Genomic DNA, 22,936 nt, shown 5'->3' with positions numbered 1-22,936 from the left:
AAAAACCAGCAGGAACTCATTTGCCACACTCCCTGATGTCACCATTGTTTCACACGGATTGTTTTTGTAAAAAAGCCCAACAACAACTCATTTGCATAGTAGGCCACATCTTTTGATACCAAGCCAGCCAGAACTGTGTTTCTCTGTGTTCCTGCTCAAAAAAAGCCCTGAGCTTAAACAAATTGAGAATATACCTGATGTCCTAAATCAACCCTTGATCTGCCAAAGATCTGCCAAAATTATGTTGAATGGCAGATCAGTCAGATCTGGTTCTGTTGGTTCAGAGTTGGTTCAGAACTACTAGCTCAATATTAGTTTCAATAGGTTTTAATGACAAAATGTTTGCTTGATCTATGTTCTTTTACTTGATTTTTGGGGTCAGGAGTTACAATTTATCATGACTAAATCTCAAAATGAGATGCATTTCAATCTCTACAAGATTTAAACAGATACTTTAATCTGCAAGCAGATTTCTTACATTTCTCTTTCATTGTTATTCTAGGTTTAATTAAATTCTTTCAAACATTAGGTCATAGTCATGGTTTAGTGACTAGGTAAAACTCTGTTTTCAAAATCCCAAGTGAACTAACTCAAAACAAACATAAACATATGTAAAATCTACAAATGTACAACTAAAACTTTTTTTTTTTTTACCGATGCAAGCTTGCTTTGTAGGAGTTCTTTGGAAACCTATATGACATTTGCAATAATAGGATCCAGGTGTGTTCACACAGTCTCCATTAGAGCATGGATTTGATATGCACTCATCAACATCTGTTGGCATAAGAAAGAAGACAATTAGATTTCACAATATATGTAGAATAGCTGTAATGTACTCAGTGACGAGACGTGTTGAAGGCAACATACTTTATTAGCGGGTACATCACAAGAGAGAGAATGGCGGGCCGGGTCCCGATTATATACATGCCCCGGAACAACCCTCCGTGAGGCCAGGTCCAATCCTGGTCAGTAAAACTTCCCGCCACAGATCTTGATTGGCGGTGCATATTAGCGAGCTACATCCGGGGACCAGTGGGGTTCCACTGGTCGCCTCTGTAGCGTGCGCTGAGCTGTACATAGGGATTAGAATGCAGGACATAATAGCTTTCTCAGGTTCAATCACACTTAACCGCACATTTCTTAAGGTTCTGAAGGTCATTTAGTAGAAAAGCAGACCATAAAACTAAATAAACATTTCATACAGAGTTTTTGGCTAGATTTGGCTAGAGAATGGCAGCAACCTAATTTACAAAAGTATGTAATTAGCCAAGGAGATGTTAAATTAGTATGAGGGTATAGAACCTATCATTTATGCAGAATTTGTTATTGTTTCACTCTATTGTGACAGATATCCACAGAAATTCCATGGACTACTTCAACACCTTCTACACATATGTGCATATGCAACAACAACAAAAATTCCATCTTGTTTCCTTGGATTTATTATACATTGAGCCACTGCTCCTAGAAAATTCAGCATTAATGGCATATTGTTTGTTTTGTCAATGTGCAAGTTTATTTGAGATGCTGTATATCCAGCTACACACATATATTTCTTGTCTCAGCAGCACACCAAGACTCTATATCCTGTTTAGCAAAGGCAGCCGGCAACATTACTTGCTCTTCAATATTCCAGCAAGGGACCCTTCATTCCATTACTATTGTCCAAAACATTGCTGTGAGTACTTTGAAGGGCAAAGATAACGGGAATTTATCCTACCTGAGCCTGATCTGAAACAGAGAGTGAAAGTGAGTATAAATGGGCAATTTTCACAGTAGAGGGTGGTAAGCAGTGGGGTGCCACAGGGCTCAGTACTGGGTCTGCTGCTTTTTAACTTGTTCATTAATGATTTGGAGTTGGGAGTAAGCAGTGAAGTGGCTAAGTTTGCGGATGACACTAAATTGTTCAGGGTGGTGAGAACCAGAGAGGATTGTGAGGCACTGCAAAGGGATCTGTCGAGGCTGGGCGAGTGGGTGGCAACATGACAAATGAGGTTCAAGGTGACCAAGTGCAAAGTAATGCACATTGGGGTCAAAAATCCTAACTATAAATGCAAGTTGATGGGGTGTAAACTGGCAGAGACTGACCAAGAGAGAGATCTTGGGGTCATGGTAGATAACTCACTGAAAATGTTAAGACAGCATGTGACTGCAATAAAAAAGGCCAATGCCATGCTGGGAATTATTAGGAAGGGAACTGAAAACCAATCAGCCAGTATCATAATGCCCCTGTATAAATCGATGATGCAGCCTCATTTGGAATACTGTGATAATTCTAGTCATCACACCTCAAAAAAATATTATAACATTGGGAAAAGTGAAGAAAAGGGCAACTAGAATGATTAAAGGGTTGGAACACTTTTCCTATGAAGAAAGGTTAAAAAGCTTGGGGCTCTTTAGCTTGGAGAAATGTTTACTGAGGGATGACATGATAAGAGGTTTACAAGATTATGCATGGGATATAGAGAAAGAAGTACTTTTCTCCCTTTCTCACAATACAAGAAGTTGTGGATATTCAATTACTGAGCAGTCGGTTTAGAACTGATAAAAGGAAGTACTTATTCACCCAAAGGGTGATTAGCACATGGAATTCACTGCCACAGGAGGTAGTGGCAGCTGCAAGCAAAGACAACTTCAAGAGGGGATTGGATACACATATGGAGCAAAGGTCCATCAGTGGCTATTAGCTCTGTATTCTTGGTGCTTGAGGGGCACAGTGGGAGGACTTCTAGTGTCCTGGTCCCACTGATGGACCTCCTGATGGTGTCTGGGGTTTTTGGCCACTGTATGATACAGAGTGTTGGACTGGATGGGCCATTGGCCTGATCCAACATGGCTTCTCTTGTGTTCTTACATTCTTAAGGAAAGGAAAGGGAAGGGAAGGGAAGGGAAGGGAAGGGAAGGGAAGGGAAGGGGAGGGGAGGGGAGGGGAGGGAAGGGAAGGGGAGGGAAGGGAAGGGAAGGGAAGGGAAGGGGAGGGGAGGGAAGGGGAGGGGAGGGAAGGGGAGGGAGGAAGGAAGGAAGGAAGGAAGGAAGGAAGGAAGGAAGGAAGGAAGGAAGGAAGGAAGGAAGGAAGGAAGGAAGGAAGGAAGGAAGGAAGGAAGGAAGGAAGGAAGGAAGGAAGGAAGGAAGGTCTTCAAAATCAAGCATGATGCAGAAGGGGATATACAAAGATACAGAACCAGATTGGTTGCTAAAAGATACTCACAGACGTATGGAGAAGACTATGATGAAACCTTACCAACAGTGGCAAGCAATATTTCAATAAGAATGCTTTTGAGCATAGCAGCACTCTATAAAACACCCATGCACAATAGACCATTGAAGATGGTCTGGGAATTAAGGAGAAACCCTTTCCTTGACTTCAATATTCTAGGAAGCTGCTTAAAATCAAGAGGACATTCACTTGAGAATGCTTCTCATCCCAATTGCAATTTTCCCCAATGTCTTTGGAAAAGTTCATTGGTTTTTTCTCTAGTTGTTTCTCTCCAAGTGAGCTGTTGGATGGTTAGATGATATCAAGGAGCTGGACAGCATGTCATTGCTTCATATCATTGGATCTTTTCATGGCTTATGTAGGTACTGCAACAATCTATTCCATGTTTGGTTGATACTCGTGACTGTTTGCATAATTTCTGTTTGCATGGCATAGGCAGTGAGTAAGCTACACTTAAACTAAATTAATGTTGGCACGCTACCAATGCCGTATACCAGGGGTGCCCAATGGTAGCTCTTCAGATGTTTTTTTGCCTACAACTCCCATCAGCCCCAGCCATTGGCCATGCTGGCTGGGGCTGATGGGAGTTGTAGGCAAAAAACATCTGGAGAGCTACTGTTGGCCACCTCTGCAGTATACCATAAGATAGCTCTGAAAATGAAGCTGCCTTGCACAGCATCAACTTTTTGAATCTTCTACTGAACAGTATGCAGCAGCTCATATTCTTTTCTCCAGTACTTCTGAATAGTCGAACATAAAGAAAAATGTTACTTTCACTTGCAGCAAACCACGCTGCCCTTCTGGATTATTTAGTTCTATGATCAGTACTATACAATTTTACACAGTTTCGTCACAATAAAGCTAACCGTTTGAAGTATTATTTCAAGCAAAGTCAGATTCCTATTAATCTTTGGCATGCAATAGTCTATATAACTCATAACTGTTAACTTTATTTATATAAAAATAAAATATCATCTTGACAGAATGTACAGTACTGAGCCCTTAATTGCTTGTAAGCAGAAGGTATTATAAATAGGAAATCACTTGGAGTGAAAACTCACAATTTGCAGGAAATTTTCAAATGTATTTCTTTACTGTCATATGAAAATATATTTACCTAATGATAAGGAAATCTGACATACTGGCAGTAATTGTCACTTATTTCATAATCTCTACAGAAGACATATCATTTTTCTTCTGATCCACCTCTATAAGCTTGGCAGTCCCCATATTATTATGTAGTGGTGATCAAGGACGTAAAGATAAATGCACCATGGCTTTTAAATAAAACAATGAATAAAATTCTTGGTTTTTTGTTGAAAATCATAGCAAAGGAATGGAATCTTCTTGTACAAAAACAGAATCTCCCCATGAAAGCACACTTTGTACTTCAATTAGTGCAATTTTGCTTTCCTTATCATATGTCTACTATACCACCCAATGTACCCTGTTACTGTTTCTCTTTGAACACCTTTGAATTCTCTAAATGTCCCTGCAGCTCTCCTTAATGCCCCAGCTCCTGCAGAAGTTCATTACAAATTACTTAAAGGTTTGGGGTCCCCCCCCCCAGAACAATCCAATGAGTTATAAAAAAAATTCCTTATGAATGTTTTCATAAAGTAGTGCTTAGTTCAAAGTGGTTATTAGTCATTTGTTACTGATTTGCCACAATTTAAAAGCAATCTCAAACATTTGCTTCCAAATGTGTTCTAACGGTTCAGTAACTATTTCTCACTTCATAGGACACTACTGATATGACAGTGCTAAAACTCTTCCAGAATTTGTTTTAAGTAAGAGACTATCACATCATCTAGACATTGCTGAGTTCTTTATTCAATTTAACATGAAACATCTTTAGCAGGTTTCCAGTTTCCTTTTTAGTGATTTCCCCCCCAGACAAAATTGCATGCCAATCTGCAGAACAGGCAGGTATACTACTCATTAAAAATGTGTAAAAATTTTAAGAGCAAGAACTATCCAACAAATATTTAACCTAACATTACCTTAATTAATATCCATTGTAAAGAAAATAAGAGTCAAACAGAAAGCTATACTCACCAATACAGTCTCCGTTTGCATCTTGCTTATAGCCCATATTGCATTCACAACGATAACTGGAAATGGTTGGTATGCAGCGCCCATTTAAACAAAGATTTGGATGTTGCTTACAGATATCTATTGTTTGATTGAGTATTGCTAAGAAAAAATGCAGAACCATACTCCATTAAAAATGAACTTGCTTTTATAGCTATTTGTGTTCATAACTTCATGTAACCACTAACAGAACTTTGAAGTTTAATACACAAAATGTACATTTCAGTCTGTACACTACCTCTTGGTTAATTCTTTGAACATAATAGTTTGGACTCCAAATGGTAAACGAATCTAACTTAATTTTCATACTACGTTGACTTTAACATATAATTAACAGTATTGTCTATTGCCTTAATAGAACACTGACATATATGCATTTTACATAGGCACATAGGATAAGAGGAACATGGGAGATGTTTTATATTTGTGGCACAAAGCAAATTATAGCTGATTACTTGTAACTTCTATAGTTCATAATCATAACATTGTATTGCATCCCTTCAAATCACCATTGGACACTCTATAAAACTCTTAGCACTTTTTCACATCAAAGGCTTTCTAAAGGTTCCTACATAATCCAGTTCCTTAAGCAGGACTGCAAAGAGACAGTGAAAAAGAGTCATTTCTCTTGGTACGGAACTGGTTCCCCAATTCACTCCTCCCACTGGTTTGCTGCCTTACCTCAAAGGACTGTGAGACCACCTTTAAACTGACTGCAAGGTTTATTCAAAATCTAGACCCTTTGGAGTGGCCTCCCAGAGGAAGTGCAGAAGGCTTCTTCTTTGTTAGTTTTTAGAAGACGCAATGGCTCAAATGGAAAATATAATGCTTCTTATTCCATCTATAATATGCAAATTGCCGATTCATACATCAGGGCAAAACAGGGAAAGAACAATGAATTCAACACTTGGAACTTCCACTCAGTTCACTAATTGAAACCAGTTTCCTTGCTTTGCTATTAGAATTTTAAAAGGGGAAAATTATTTTTTAAAGGACAAATCTTTTCTCAATGAATATGCTAATAACAAAAGAGGTACCCTAGCTTCTAATTATGAAACTGAGTGGAGGTTCATGAAATGCAGAGCCCCAACACAAATCAAGCCACACAATTAGCATTTCTTTTGACAGAATGCAACACATGGTTAGAGTGCTGAGACAATTCTATCATGGACAGTTTCTTGTTGAATTTCTGGGCTATGTGATGGCCTTTCCTTGGTTGTCTTTATATGGCAAGCAATGATATATCCAGGGCTTTTTTTTTGGGGGGGGGGGAGCAAAAATGCACAGGAATGCAGTCTCGACTGGCTTGGCATCAGGGGGTGTGGCCTAATATGCATATGAGTTCCTGCTAGGCTTTTTCTACCAAAAAAGCCCTGTGTGAAACAATGGTAATGTCAGGGGTGTGGCCTAATATGCAAATGAGCTCCTGCTGAGCTTTTTCTACAAAAAAGCCCTGGATATATCAAATTTTCATCCTGACCCCATCTGAGGATACTTAAACCCAGAGTGTAGGGGCATGGATAGACAAGACATATCTTCTTACAAACCAGAAAAAAACCCAGATTTGCAGAAGAGTCTGAAATCTAAAGAACAAAAATAAAGAACAGAAATCATTGAGGGGGTGCCCAAAATTATAGAAGCTACACCCATTGCTCTAAGAAATGGACGCTCTCAATGGCCACTGCTAGGCCTCACAACAGTATTGCCAGACTTCAAGCTTTGGTTTTTGTCATTAAAAGGCAGAGGGAGGGCAACATCTTTTCTAGGCCTGTTTTGGTCTTTGAGAGAGGACCCATCAAAGTAAGGCTCACCAGCAATCACCAGGTGACTATCAAGTGACTTGCATGCTGTGACGGACTCAGGAACTTGGCCTGAGAGCTGGGGAACAGGCTTGCAGCTATTGGCTGGAACGTTGCCCTAGCAACGAAAAAGTAACAATATGAGGTTTGCTTAGCAGTGGAACGCCTCAGGATTTTAGTCTTAGCTGAGGAGTCTTCGTGTTAGGTCTTCAGAGGAGTCTGAAGGGAAGACTGTGGGCTTAGACCGGTCAGTTGTAAAGGCAACTGGACAAGGGGCTGAGATCAGCCAGTGAGGCTGGGCTCCTTGTGGGAGACAGGGCTGTGTGTAGTCTCTGTCTGGAAGAGAGAGTTTTAAGGCAGTTTGAAACTCTCTGAGGGAGATTTTGCCAACACAACCAGGCATTCTCCTGTGTCTAAACTGAGTTTACACCAACACATAAAAGGAAGGACTGGATTCTGGTGGTCAGTAGGGTACCCAAGACTCAGACCAGAAGACTAGCTGGAAAGCTGAGACACATCCAGTGTGGGGTGTGAGTTCTGGAAGATAGCTAGTAGTGTGTCTGTGAGGGAGAATGAACTGACACCAGTCAGGAGTTCTGTGTGTGTGTGTGAGGAGTGAGTCAGTTTGTTATTTTTATTTTAGATATCCAAAGCCAGGCTAAACAAATGAGCTGTAGAGCATTCTGAGTGCCCAGAAGGCACAGCCTGCCTGAAGTAGAATCTAGTAGGATTCTGAGGTCTGCCTGTTTGTTATGTTAAAAATCTTCTGCCAGAGTTATTATATTTTACCTCAGCCTGCCAAATCTCTGTGAAGTGATATTTGATAATTCTGCCATCCATCTGCTTGCCAACTGATTCTTTGTTACTAATTAGTTATAATCAATATTATTTTGATCCCTTCCCCTTGCCTTTTGTTATTTAATAAATATTTTTGTGGGTTCTGAATTTTAAAACCGTCTGGTGCCAATTTTTGAGAGTCTAACAGGATTTCTGTGAGGGTGATTGAGGAACTGAGGGAAGGTGACTGGGGAGAAATTTAAAGTGGTCGCCCTCCCAAATAGGCTCTGACCTAATCCCTCACACATGCCTAATCAGGCTCAGTTGCTTTCTACTGTACAACAGTGGGCACCTCACTAAAGCCAGCACTGAGCAGTGGTTAGAGTTTCAAGCTAGGATCTGGGAGACTCAGGTTTGAATTACTAACCTCACAGCATTGTTGTGAAGATAAAATGGAGGACAGGAGAATGATATAAGTTGCTTTGGGTCCCCATGTGGAGAAAGGTGGTGTATATATATATATATAAATGAAGTAAATAAATTATAAATATAGCTAAAGACGGAGGGGTAGATAAATGGTAGATTGGTTGGTGTGTAAGAAAAACAGAAGATAATATGGAAATCTGAGGATGTGTGGGCTGCCAGGAGGAGAGTAGTGTGGGGAGGAAAGAAAGATGCTTCTTGTAAATCCAGTGGATGGGCTAGCACTGTGCACCTCAGTCAAACTTTTCTTTAGGAAAGTCTGCCAAAGGGCAGGAAGGAAAAATGTTGGAGACTAGAGGGCAGATAATGGTAAGTTGGCTGGTAGGTGGGAAGGAGAAAACAAAACAAGAAAAGAGAAGAAGCTTTGGGGGCTTTCAAAAGAAAAAGTGGAGGAGAAGAAAATGAGAGGAAACCCTCCATTAGTCCTTTTGGGTCCCCTGCTTGTTTATGTGTGTATACAAAAACAATTTGTGGTACATAGCTGGATATTGTTTTTTTAATATATATATATCATGCTGATATTACATAAAGATTTAGGCCTTCTTTTTGCATGGATGGAATGGGAAAAAATGGTCCATTTTGATTGTTTGTTTTAAAATATTCTTTATAAAATTTACATTATGGTACAATTTTGCTACATAATAAAAATGACTACAGTGGCTATGTATTTGATATTTAAAGGAAACACATGATAGTAAGGTAAATTAAAAATGAAATTACAACTTTTATTCCTAGATGACAGCTTTATTCTTACATTACTGTTTTAAAAGACAACCAACAGCTATGTGCCATACCACACTAAAATGAATGTTTTTAGATAAGTAGAATATAAAATTTGGGCATAGTTTATTAAGAGTCATATAAGAAAAACAGAGATTTTAGGATAGTGCACTGACCATTCAGCTAGAACTCCATTACATACCTGTAGAGTGATGTTGCTCTACATCCCTATACTGAGATATACTGCCAATGTATGTTTCTGATAGGTAAAGATATCAGATTTTTTTTTTTTTTTGCCTAGGAAGAATCTCTGTTAAACTAGGGCCTGCATTGCTACTTTGCAAGCAAGGAAGGATACTCTGAAAGAGAATGCATGGGGCTATAATCCAGGATACTGGGTTATGGCCCTATTCATTCCTAAACTGAACTACCATCAAGTTCTGTCTTCATAACCAATACTCCACTCATGCACCTCTCTTGTTCCTGTGTTGGTAGTCTGTACTGTGCAGGGAATGCACATGGCGCCTCTGCTCTAGGCATTTATTGTTCTATTTCTCACTGTTTAGTTTTTACCTTATTATTTGCTGTGAAGAAATACATTTTTTTCTTTCAAGGTTTGAACTTAACAAAACCTTTCCTCTAAGTCTTAAAAGTTTTTCCCTCTGGGTAGAGAACAAGCAGCAAAGAGGGAAGTCAATTCAGATGTTTTCTAACCTTTAGAAGGGAAACTTCTCTCAAGTGAGGGGGACTGTGAAGAAGACACTGAAAGAAAAGGTAAGGAGGGTCAAATTCCCTCAAGAAGCTTGGAAGCTATTTAAAACTACAATCCTGGAAGCTCAGATAAAATGTATACCACAGGTTAGGAAAGGTACAAATAGGTATTTAAAAGGCTTGCATGGTTAACTAATAAAGTAATGGAAGAAACAAAAGGTAAGGAGGATTCCTTTACATAGTGGAAGGCTAGTCCAAGTGATGAAAATAATAGGGAGCACAGGCTTTGGCAAATAAAATACAAGTCAGTGATCAGACAGGCAAAAAGGGACTATCAGGAATATATTGCAAAAAACGTAAAGTCTAACAATAAAATTTTTTTCAAATACATTAGAAGCAGAAAACCAGCCAGGAAGGCAGTAGAGACCTTGGATGACCAAGGGGCAAAGGGATTACTAAAGGATGATAGGGAGATGGCAGAGAAGCTGAATGCATTTTTTGCCTCTGTCATCACTGTGGAAGATGGAAGGTGCTTGCCCACTCCAGAATCGCTGATTTCAGGATGAGTGTCAAAAGACCTGAGTTGCTTTGAAGTGACAAGTGAAGAGGTCCTATGACTTATGGACAAATTAAAAATTGACAGATCGCCAGGCCCAGATGACATACATCCAAGACTTCTGAAAGAACTCAAATGGGAACTTGTGCATCTCCTGACAATAAATATGCCATGTATGACTAAAATATGCCTCCATTGTCAGGAACTGGAAGGTAGCTAATGTAACCTCCACCTTTTAAAAAGGGTTCCAGAGGAGATCCAGAAAATTGCAGGCAGGTCAGTCTAATGCTAATACCAAGTAATTGGTGGAATCCCTTATTTAAGTTAGAATTAGTAGGCACATTGATGAACAAAAGCCACTGAGAAATAATCAGCATGGATTCTGTAAAGAAAGATCTTGGTCCTGTTCAGAAGCACAGTATGATCAGATGTTGCTGCTGTTTCCTTCCACATTTAAAATGGCTGATCAGACAGCAACATCTGCCTCCCGGTATTAACTCATGGTAGCCCCCCCCCCCCAATCCTTCTCGGAATCAGATTATTTTGTTACCTGCTCCTTTGTGGTGTTTTTTGGGTTCTCCGGTTTCACCATGTAGTTTTCTCCGTCTGAATAGTTCTGCGATATTAACCAACTTCCGGATGTCTAAAGGCTGTCCCAGAGCAAAAGAAGCCTCAGACATCTGGTTTATGGTCACCAATTTTTTTTTACTACTTAGCAATGTGTGCATAACTGCATAACCACATATGCGCATGAACACATGCACATAATGTGCGCATGTGCATAATGAGCACATGTGCATAAGGGTGGAGAAAAAAAAGACCTGCATGGTGCCGTTGTGTGGACAGCACAAGACAGTTTCACTGTGGAGTGATTTGAACGGAGCCTCCTGCAGCCCGCCACATCGCGGCTTGACTGCAGGGAGAATTTTGCCCCCCCCGGAGGAGAGCGGACATTTCGGCGTGCTTCCAAGCGCGTCTGGAGGAGGCGGGGCTTTTGCGGCTGTTCTGAAGCCTCCGCACCCCGTCTCCTCAGTCCTGTTGGCGAGCTTGGACAGCAAGGAGCGTGCTCGCACGCTCTTGGTTGAGCTGGGGTTGTGTGAGCCGGGAGGCTGGTGCGCCGTGGATTGGAGCGTTGTGGGACGTCTGTTTGTTTGCTGCCTGTTTCCACAAAGGGAAACGTCTATTATTCATGGGGCATTTTTTCAATTAATTTGTTCTCTTCAAGTCCAGGCTGATTCATAGGGATTTGGGCTGTGGGAGGCTTCTTTCCTTTTTAGGGGCCCCTGTTTGGAGCTTCTTTGCCCCCCCCACCCCGTTTTTTTTCGGGGGTGTAGATCATTTTTAAAATTGTATAATTTTAGTGGTTTGGGTGGCTGTTGGAGCAGGTCTGGGTGCTTAGCAGGGTGGGTCGGCCATTTTATAGTCGGCCATTTGTATAAGCACTGGGGAGGTTGTGCTTTTGCTTCCCTCTGGTGCTGAGCAGCCATTTTGGGTCTCTCTTCTTCATTACCCCTGGTTCTTTGGTGGCCATTTTCTGAGGGAGAGGTGGCGGCCATTTTAGTGTGCTGTGGGGTGGCGGACATTTTGAGGCAGGCTTTGGCCCTTCCACCCTCCACCCCCCCCCCTTTTTGTCTTGTTAGGCTTTTTAAAGTATTTGGGGTTTTGGTGACTGGCCTGTTGGTTTTGAAGGGCTAGCTGCCTTAAAGTGGTTCATTCCCCCTTTTGATTTTGCCTGGTGCTGCGCTCTTTAGCGAGCATGTCGGGCCGTAAAGGTGCTGGAAAAGCAAAGGGGAAGCAGCCTGCCCCTAAGGCCCCTAAGCCACCACTGAAGCGTCCGCCACCTCCCTCATCGTCTGATGAGGAGGGGGACGATGACGTTAATGCAGTCATTTTTCAGCGACTGCAGGCGTTGGAGCGGGCATCGGGGTTTCCACCTTCTCAGATGCCCAAGAAGGGGCGGGTTTCTAAGCGGGCTTTGCAGGCTGATATATTGACCCGCTTGTCTCTTTTAGAGGGCAGATCTTCAGCTGCTGCTGGAGGAGCTGTGGGGCTTGTTGGCTCGGAGGTTGGTGCTGGCCCGTTGTCCGGTGCGGTTTGTGCTGGGTCAGCATTGGTGCCTGCTTTTGAGAATTGGAAAAGAAGAACAAGGAGGAACTGGATAACAAAGAGAAGGAGAAGCTTCGGAAGAGGAAGGTTGACCGGACCTGGGCCAATTGGCTTCTGGGATTTTTTATATATGTGGGAGTGATAGTGCGGGCGCAGCCCTGGCAGGCCGCCGCCTTGATTCAATATATGGACATCATATACAAGGGGTATACGATGTTCAGTGGCCCAGCTTGGATCCACCTCCCCACATGTTCCCCAGAGAGCACTGAGGTCAGGAACACAAAATCTCCTAACTATCCCCGGGCCAAAAGAAGCCCGTCTGAAAGCCACCAGGGAAAGGGCTTTCTCCGTTATGGCCCCCGTATGGTGGAATCAGCTGCCGGAAGAGGTGAGGGCCCTGCGGGACTTGGCGCAGTTCCGCAGGGCCTGTAAGACGACCCTCTTCCGGCTAGCCTATATCTAACTGGCCAGCCATCTGTTTACAGGAAACTGATTTACTCTGTTTTAATGTTTTAATTTGTTTAAATATTTAATTGTTTTATATTTGAAATTGTTTAAATTTTATGTTGGTTAACTGTTGGAAGCCGCCCTGAGCCATTTGTGGGAAGGGCGGGATATAAATCCCAAATAAATAAATAAATAAATAAATCCAATATGACCAGGAGTTCAGGATGAGGGCCACTTTGTACCCTTCACTCCCGTGGGATCGGATTCACCAGCAGTTGTGGCTGCAGGTGATGTCACCGGCACGGCCCAATTTGGGGGATCGATCCGACAGTGGTCACCTTGTATCTAAGGGTTCCGCTTCTCCTTCTGGTGCGTCCTCCTCCTCCCACAGTGTTGCGGGGCAGGCAGTTCAACCCCGCTTGCTTTGCTGGGAGTTTGGGTCGCAGGGGGCGTGCAGTCGGAAAGACTGCCATTTTAAGCACGAATGCCCCCTGTGTGCTGGCCCACATTCGTTCAACAACTGCCCGAGAGTTCGGCTGCGCAAGGGTCAGAAAAGATCAGGTGAGGGTTCTTTTCAAACTGGAAAAGGGTCCCAGCCCGATAAAGGTGGGGCCTCTTAAGGAATGGCTTCACAGGTACCCACGTAGGGAAGACAGTTTATATTTGAACGGCTTTACGTTGGGTTTTAGAATTCTTTTTCAAGGTTCTCGAGTACCAACTTGGTCTAGAAACCTTAATTCAGTTGTGGGTTTAGAGCACATAGTTGAGGCAAAAATTGGTAAGGAGTTGGCGGAGGGCAGGATTTTGGGCCCATTCGCCAGTCCTCCTGTGGTTAATCTCAGGGTTTCCCCGCTGGGGGTTGTGCCGAAGAAGGCACCTGGTGAATTTCGGTTGATTCACCATCTTTCTTACCCCAGGTGTTCCTCTGTCAATGATGGTATACCTGAGGAACTGTGTTCCGTTAGGTACACCTCATTTTATCAGGTCGTGGGCGTCGTTCGACGCTGTGGTCAGGGGGCTGAGTTGGCGAAGTGTGATATCAAATCGGCATTTCGCCTTCTCCCTGTCCACCCGGATGATTTTGAGTTGCTGGGCTTTTCGTTTGCAGGGCAATTTTACATGGACAGGGCATTGCCTATGGGTTGCTCTGTATCATGTGCTGCTTTCGAGTGTTTCAGCACCTTTTGGAATGGGCTGTGCACGAGAAAGTGGGCTTACAGGAAGTCGTTCATTATCTGGATGACTACCTGTTTGTGGGCCCTGCTGGGTCAGGTCGCTGCGCTCAGTTGTTAGCTGGCTATATAGAGTTGGCCGCTGAGTTGGGTGTGCCTTTGGCTGAAGAAAAAACTGAGGGCCCGGCCCATTGCCTGGTGTTTTTGGGGATTGAGCTAGATACTTTACAGCAGTCATATAGGATTCCTGATCAGAAGCTGCAGGATTTGAAGGAAAGGATTAATTCCTTCCTGCGCAAAAAGAAGGTTACGTTGCTTGAGCTGCAGCAGTTGGTAGGGCATCTTAACTTTGCCTGCAAAGTGGTTGCCCCGGGTAGGCCTTTTCTTCGCAGGTTCTGTGATGCTATGGCGGGCCTTCGCTCGCCACAGCACAGGACCAGGGTTACTAGCAGCATGAGGGAGGATCTGAGGATGTGGCAGGCGTTTTTGGAATCCTTTAATGGGATTTCTTTTTGTAGAGAGGACATGAGGCTCGAGGCTGAGCTTCAGGTCATGTCCAATGCTGCTGGGTCATTAGGTTTTGGGGTCTACTTCCGTGGACACTGGGACCTCACGTTTTTGGAATTTTTTTCCCATTTTGGTTGCGGTTTGGCTGTGGGGGAGTGATATGGTTAATTGCACCGTTCATTTTTGGTGTGACACCATGGCGGTTGTTCATGTTATTAATTCCCTTTCGTCCAAATCGCAGCAGGTTATGAGGTTGGTGAGGGCCTTCACTCTGCGTTGCCTGCGGCTTAACATTTTGTTTTTGGCCAAGCATGTTCCTGAGGTGAATAACGGGGTGGCTGACGCTCTCTTTCGTAAACAGATGGAGAGGTTTCGTCAGCTGGCCCCGGACGCCGATCTGGATGCGGCGCCAATGCCCCAGGAGCTATGGCTGATTGGAGAGCCGAGGCCTGCAGAGCGATAGGCTTAGCCATTGCACCCAGCACCAGGAAGTCTTATGAGCGTGCTGTGCGGCAGTTTGAGGACTTTAGGGCTCAGGTAGGGTATCGCATTGTTTGGTTCATCCCAGTGGAGCAGTTGCTCCATTATTGTGTTTCCTTAAGAGGTAAGGGATTGGCTGTGCGATCTATTCGGGGACGCATGTCAGCGCTGGCCTTCGCTAGCAAGGCCTTGGGGTTTAAAGAGGAAACAGCAGATTTTCGTATTCGAAAGATGCTGGAAGAGTGGTCCAGGGAGGCTGGGCCTAAGCCTGATACTAGGACCCCTATGTCTCCTGTGATTCTTCGGGGTTTGAAAGGGGTTTGGAGCGCAGTTTGTGCGTCTCATTTCGAGGCAGTTTTGTTCCACGCAGCCTTTTTAGTGGCCTTTTTGGGGGAGCTGAGGGTCAGTGATGTTTCAGGTAGGGCATTGTTATTGCGGGATATTAAGTTGCTGGGGAGTAAGGCAGTGCTTACTATCCGGCGATCCAAAACTGATCAAGAGGGCATGGGGACTGTGCTATAGTTGGGTCCGTGTTCGGAAGTGGAGCTTTGCCCAGTTTCTGCATTAGCCGACTATTTGGCTGTGCGGGGGGGCTGCGAAGGGTTGCTGTTTTGTCATGCTGGAGGCAGTCCTCTGACAAAGCATCAATTTTGGGTTGTGACATCAAAGGCTTTGGTCTTGCTGGGGTTGTCTGGAGTGAAGTTTGGGACCCATTCTTTTAGAATCGGCGCAGCCTCTATGGCTGCTGCATTGGGTTATCCTACTTCGTCCATTCAGCACCTTGGCCGTTGGCGGTCTCAGACTTACAAAGGTTATATTCGCCCTTTGCTCCACTAATGAGTTTGTGGTTAGGAGCCGGGGTAGTTAAGGTTTGGGTTTTATAACTTGTTTGTTTTTCCTTTTAGATGCTGTTGTTCCTGGCTGGAGGAGCAGAGTTCTCATCTGCGGGCACAGTTATGTGTTTTGGGTGGCACATCAAGCTCGGAGAACTGCTGTTGGCTCTCAGCTAGGGCTCAGCAAACATGTTACGATAGAATGGAGGGGGCGCTAGGGTCTTCAGTGGCCTGGCTTGCTTCCCCTTTTGTTTCACGGGTGTGTGGGCCCCCCTTCGCAGGTATTAATTGTTCACCTGGGAGTGAATGATCTCAGGCTGATTAAGGGCAAGGCGTTGATCTTGCAGGCCCGAGATGATTTCAGGTACATAAGGAACAGATGGCCTGGTACCATTATAGTTTGGTCGGCCATGATTCCGCGCTTGGTGTGGCGCAGTGCCTGGAATCCAGCTGGGTTAGAAAGGGCTCGTTACAGAGCGAATAAGGAGATTCGCAAGGTTTTGGAGGGTGGTTTGGGCCACTATTTGCCCCATCCGGATATTTCTAGGGAATGTCCTGACCTCTACAGAGGGGATGGGGTGCATCTCTTGGAAAAGGGTAATATGCTTTTCCTGAGGGATTTGTAGCAAGGGCTTGCGTTGGCTTTGGGCCTTTCTGTGGGTGCTAAGCCCTAAGTAAAGACTTGGCCTTAGTTGTGGCAGGTTTTATGGGGTTTATGGCACCATGTGGCCTGGGGAGGACCGGTTAGCCTCCCCCTTTTGGGGAGTTAGGGGTCTGGCAGGATCAACCTTTTGTGTGGCCCGAGGTGTGTGAATGCAGACTGTCCTGGAGACTCTATTGGATGGGTGCCTTTCGCTGAGACTCGTGTCTGGTGTTTGGGCCCTCCGGTGCGAGCCTCCCTGCTGGGCCTGCCTAACAGGAGCTGTGGTACACAGCTCCGGCTGGGGGGCCGGGTCTCTCGCCCGCTGAAAAAGGCAGGGGAGTGGTCTGAGGAGACCCCTGGCCCTGACCTGGCTGCAGTTTGGTTGCCCTTGCCTTTGCTGTGTTATTTAATAAAGTGGCCCATAGTTTCACCAATCTAATTGTGTCCGTCTCTTTATTCCGACTTGGGGGGCAATTGCAGTATGGCAGTCTGATCGATAATATCCAGAACAAAGATATTCGGAACAGGGCTGGGTCAGTTTAACCCGGACTCAACACGCTGTGTGAACAGGGCCCTTGTCTCACTAACATTTTAAAGGTCTTTGATAGAGTGAACAAACATGTGGACAAGGGTGACTCAGCCTTCCAGAAAGCTTTTTATAAAAGTTCCTCATCAAAGGCTTCTAAGTAAACTCAGCTGTCAGGGGATAACAGAACAAGTCCTCTTGTGTATTAAAAACTGGTGAATTAATAGGAAACAGAGAGTGAGTATAAATGGGCAGTTTTCACAGCAGTGGGGTACTGTAGGTCTCAGTACAAGGTCCAGTGTGTGACAGAGAGTAACCAGCTGGGCCATTGGCCTCATTCAACATGGCTTCTATTATGTTCTCACCTCAGTCACTTTTTTTCAGAAATACTAATAAGTGTAGCTAGAGACAATGGGATGATCTTGTATCCCCCCTCCCCCCAGCAGGGAACAGAGATTTGGAGAAATTAAGACTAGAAAGACTTTAGGAATAAATTCCTGGCAATTTCAGGAAAAGTTTTTTTGACCCATTCTGACTGGTTTGTGGGTGGAAAAGGAGAGATGAGGGGGTGCAGCTATGACTTGAAGCCAGCCAGTAGCCATTACCCACTGCTCGCCATCTGTTTGCTCTACATTTATTATTTTTAGCTTCTTTGAACCTAACTAAGAGATTTCATGAAAATGTCTCCTAAACTAGATAAGAAGGGGAAACAGAAGGCTAAACAAAAAGCTGATAAAATGCTGCCTTTAACAGAGTTTTTTGCTCTAATAGAGACTGGAAACTCCTCCACAACCAACCCAGGAAATGCTGGTATGCCACAAGATACTATGCTTACAACAAACTTTCTTTTAGAAGCTCAGTTCTTGAATAAAAGATTAAATTGAAAAGGAGAGATGATAAAACTCCTGGGAGCAATGAGGAGGCTCTTTGGGGGCTGATTCTATCAAGAAAGACAGAACTCTTAACTAAGATCTAGAGGTGGCAGCCATTGTCATCTGCTGGCCTGCACATCTGAAAGAGGCTTGAATATAATGGAACTCCTGTAAAAGATCTATAACTTTCTAAGTTAAAGAGTCTATCTTATACTTAACATCTGATAGGACATTTATAGAGGGAGGGACAAAGGAATAGAGTTTTAATCATTTCTTTTGAATCTCTTGCTCAATCTAGTGCTGTGCTAAGAGTATGCTTGTAAACATTTTCTTTTTAATAAATACTTGATAACTTCTGATGCTGGTAGTAGTTATCTGTACCACATAGATAGGGTTGCCAATCTCCAGGTAGGGAAGGGAAAACCTGAAGGTTCCATGTACCAGCCTCAACACAGAAACTAAACTTTTCAACAATAAATATATATTAAAGTTGAAAATTAAGCCTCAATAAATATGAAATTAAGCAACATGTTTACATAGGAAATCAAACTACGTATAATGAAAAATAAGCCACATAGAACTAATAACAAAAAAGGAACTTACGGTAGTGTGACAAACCACCTTTCAACATAGTCCGTGCAAGTCCAATCAAGGAAATGAATTCCAGATTTCTGATCTGTACATTACGCCTGGTAAAGACACGTATCTTGGAAAACCGCTCGAGAATTTAAAATCTTCTGGTGAAGCTCCTCTCGTGGACCATTTTCAGTGCTTCCACCATGATCCCAACTCATTAAGATTTTTTTATCCTTACTAAATTTGTACAAAAAATCTTATTTTAATATTGATCCTAATAAATGGTTGCTCCAGCAGGAGATGAAGTGGATAAATAAATTAAAAACTTTGGTCCCCCATGGGTTAAGCCAGGAAACGGATCTATCTTGTTTCGTTTAAATGCTGGACTATATGTTTCTACTGCGGAATTTTTAAGATGTACCTTTAAGAGTTTTTGGGCTTTCTTGATGGGTTACACCTGTGTGTCTTTTTAAAGACCCACTGTTATGACTTGAAATTTGCAAGACTCTGTTTGTTGCACTTTAGTGTTTTGGTGCTCTTTTGCCATGTAATGAATGTGAAAAAACTCAAGTGGGTGGATATACTATATTTTGTATATTACTATTTAAGCTTTTAATACTATTGTTAGTCCTTAAACATTGTAATTATTGTGCAGCAATTTGTATTTTTTCAATGCAGCTAGAGAAGAAGCAATGGAGTACTATCCCGTCCACTAAATATCCTCTGTGCATAGCTGCATGGAAATTTCATGCTTCAGTGCATTTGGAAATATTACAGAAAGACTTTTCATTCTGTTTGGAACAGAAATCTGGAATTCATTTCTCTGATTGGACTTGTACGGACTATGTTGAAAGGTGGTTTGTCCCACTACCTTAAGTTCCTTTTTTGTTATTAGTTCTATGTGGCTTATTTTTCATTATCTGAGGCTTAATTTTCAACTTTAATATATATTTATTGTTGAGAAGTTTTGTTTCTGTGTTGAGGCTGGTACACGGAACCTTTGGGTTTTCCCTTCTTCACCTTTCTGTGATTTCTCTTTGGTTGTACAATCCCCAGGTGGTGGCAGGGAATCCCCCAGTTTGGAGGCCCTCCCTCCGCTTCAGGGTCATCAGAAATTGTGGGGGGGGGGGGAGGGAAATGTCTGCTGGGCACTCTATTATTCCCTATGGAAACCAATTCTCATAGGGCATAATGGAGAATTGATCAGTACGAATTGGGAGAGGCTGTTTTTTGAGGTAGAGGCACCAAATTTTCAGAATAGAATCCAGTTCCTCTCCCCAAAATACCCTCCAAGGATCAAAAAGATTGGACCAGGGAGTCCAGTTCTGTCAGTCCCAAAAGAAGGTGTCCCTATCCTTCATTATTTCCAACGAAGTGAAGTCATTTAAAAGGTGTGTGGTCCCTTTAAATGTGATGGCCAGAACTCCCTTTGGAGTTCAATTTTACTTGTCACAACCTGGCTTCTGGCTTCACTCCCACATATCCTAGCTCCATTCCCAAAGTCCCCAGATATTTCTTGAATTGGACTTGGCAACCCCACACATAGACCTTTACCATCTTGGACATGCTATTCTGAAAGGAGCACCAGGATGAAGAGGAGGGCAGTCAATTGGCAAGTGGCTACTCCCTTAGTGCTATAAGTTGTCCTCATTCTAACCAGGCGCTGGGTAGTGGAAGACACAGAAACAAGGCCTCAGAACTTGGAAGAGTAGCTGGGAGTCCTGACCCTCCCAGTGAGCAGTTTCTTCAAAGGTCAAGTGGTGGTAGAGGCTGAACACAGAAAGATAAAAGCCCTCTAGGTATTGGGAAAACCCAAGAGGGCAGGGTGGAATAGGGCCTGCAGGCCCAGGGCAGGACTGGTCTGCCACACTTGCCTCCATTTTTTCAATCACTTCAGCCACTCCAATTCTTGGCTCTGGCCCTAAGTGCTGATCTCTTAACCCAATCATTTAGTTCAGAGCTTTTTTTGTAGAAAAACCCCAGCAGGAACTCATTTGTATATTAGACCACATACCCTGACATCACCATTGTTTCACACAGAGCTTTTATGTAGAAAAGGCCCAGCAGGAACTTATTTGCATATTAGGCCACACTCCTGATGCCAAGTCAGCTGGAACTGCGTTCCTGTGCATTTATGCTCAAAAAAGGACCCTGATTTAGTTAAATCTGCAGACTCTTGACATGCAATATTTAAATTTGTGGTACTCCATTTTTTACACAAACTACCTCTCTCTCCACTCACTCCAGCCACACTAGGTTGTAATATACAGAAAATACAAAGTGTCTCTGAGGCTGTATAAATGAGAATACTTTGATTTTGGTGGCTGTGTTGCAGTATAGTGGCTGAATGGTTTGTACATAACCCAATTTCCTGTTCAGCAATAAATTTCAGTGGCTGGATTCTCAGAATAATCTGTATCACAAGCTGTAACTTGTACTGCCAGGTGTTTTGTGAATAACAATGAATTGAGGAACATTAGTATAGTTTATTGTTCTTCCTTTTACTTCCACAACCTTTGATATTTAAATCTAACCATTTCTCTTTTTATATTCTACCATTATGAACATTGTGATCTGTATGCACGATAAAATGAGAAGATAGGGATAATAAATACATTAAAAATTGACAATCAACTATGGCATTTACTCAAGCTTATTGCTCTGTTTCAGCCCCTAAAGTGAGAAATCCACAGCAACCAAACCGCACCCTATAGAGAATACTATACTAGAATTTTTGCTCACAAGATTCTGCAGCTTAGAGGGAACATTGGTTGGGACCCTCCTCTCCGTGTCCAGCTATTAAGCTGGCAAAAAACTGGGCCAACTGCTCAGGAAACCTCAGACAGAACATGCTCCCAAGTACTTGAAGCAGATTAAGAGGAAAGGAGGCATCTGAGGCATCTGAGGATGACATCAGAAGTTCAACAGTGGCCAAAGATATCAAGCTGGATGGCTATGAATCAGGAGTGGGGCATGCATATGCCTGGCACAGAATGAGGGTTATGACAGGTGGGCTCATCTTATGGCCAATGCCAGTTAATGGAGCATTCTGAATAAACAAGTGCTAGATAACAAAGCCATTATTGAACACAGTACTTGTGAGCTATATACATATATCACATTGTAAAGTAGCTAGGAAGTAAATGGTCATACCTGAGAAATAAAAAATTACACAATTTCCAAAAATACAATGTGAAAAGAAAACTAGCCAAATGTTAGCATATAACTTCAAGTAGAAAGAAACAAATGCATTAACTTGTTTACTACAGGACCAAAATGAAATAACATGACAACTTACTTAGCCCTGTAATGATAGGGCCATTTCCTGTGGGATGCTGACCACCAGTCCCTACACCAATCCCACCCACACCTGGAGAAAAGCCATTTCCTCCAGGAATAGGGATGAATCCTGTTCCACCTGGGCCATAGCCATTTCCATTTCCACCAGGAAGGAAGCCATTTGCTCCTGCACCACCAGGCCTGGTACCACCTACAGCTGGAATGCCATCTATGCAAAGTCTGCGATATTCATCTACAAAAGTAAACCACAAACATAAAGAGGCATCATGGAACTGTTTAATTAAGAGACAAAAATACATAATAGTGTGTCCATTAGGAAAATATAATCCTTGTTCTAAAACTTACTATTATTTTAAAAGCTGAATGGAGATGTTTGCAGCACAACTGGTTTTGAGTATAAACAAGCCTTGCAAATCTAGTATATTTTATTGTTACTATATTTATTTCTTGCCCATTTAGTTACATACCTTACAAATTCAGGAATAAATTCAGGAGGGCATTCTAATAGCATTGAAAAAAGTGGATAAAGGGCAACTAAAATGATTAAGGGATTGAACACTTTCCCTATGAAGAAAGGTTAAAGTTCTTTAGCTTAGAGGACCCACAATTGAAAGGTGACATGATAGAGGTTTACCAAATTATGCATGGAATAGAGAAGGTAGAGAAATAAGTACTTTTCCGCTTTTCTCACAATTATTATGACTATTTAATTACATTTCTAGACTGCCCTCCTCTGCAAACATGGCTCAAGGCGGTGTACATCAGAACAGAACAATTATAAATTAAATACACAATTAAAAACAGTAAAATGGCACTAGACAACTTCAGATTGTGCCACTTCCCTGCAGGGGAGAGGTGAAAAATGGGAGTATCAGAACAGATGTACCAGACCAGACCTCGTTGTCCTCAACCAAATCCTGGTGGAACATCTCTGCCTTACTGATCCTGCAGAATTGCAGTAAATCCTGCAGGGCATGAACATTGTTTGGCACAGAGTTCAACTAGGTTGGCACTACAGCCAAAAATGCCCTGGCTCTGGTAGAGGACCACTTGATGTCTCTAGGGCCAGGGATCACCTGTAAGTTCTTATCTGCAGAAAGCAGTGCTCTTCATGAGG

The 22,936-nt window shown here is 42.9% G+C and overlaps 1 protein-coding gene across 1 annotated transcript in view; it reads right to left on the bottom strand.

Moving 5' to 3' along the window:
* Positions 1-22,936, bottom strand: part of FBN2 (fibrillin 2) — a 363,281-nt gene that overhangs the window by 195,115 nt on the left and 145,230 nt on the right. The window contains exons 10-12 of the mRNA XM_060263402.1: positions 21,818-22,051; positions 5,276-5,413; positions 655-774 (exon numbers count right to left, since the gene is read on the bottom strand). Coding sequence (XP_060119385.1) covers positions 655-774; positions 5,276-5,413; positions 21,818-22,051 — 492 coding nt within the window. The remainder of the gene's footprint in view (positions 1-654; positions 775-5,275; positions 5,414-21,817; positions 22,052-22,936) is intronic.

Source organism: Heteronotia binoei, unplaced genomic scaffold (genome assembly GCF_032191835.1).
Source record: "Heteronotia binoei isolate CCM8104 ecotype False Entrance Well unplaced genomic scaffold, APGP_CSIRO_Hbin_v1 ptg000055l___fragment_3, whole genome shotgun sequence".
NCBI lineage: Eukaryota > Metazoa > Chordata > Lepidosauria > Squamata > Gekkonidae > Heteronotia > Heteronotia binoei.
The sequence above is the reverse complement of the archived record's forward strand: the minus strand, read 5'-3'. Positions and strand labels throughout refer to the sequence as shown.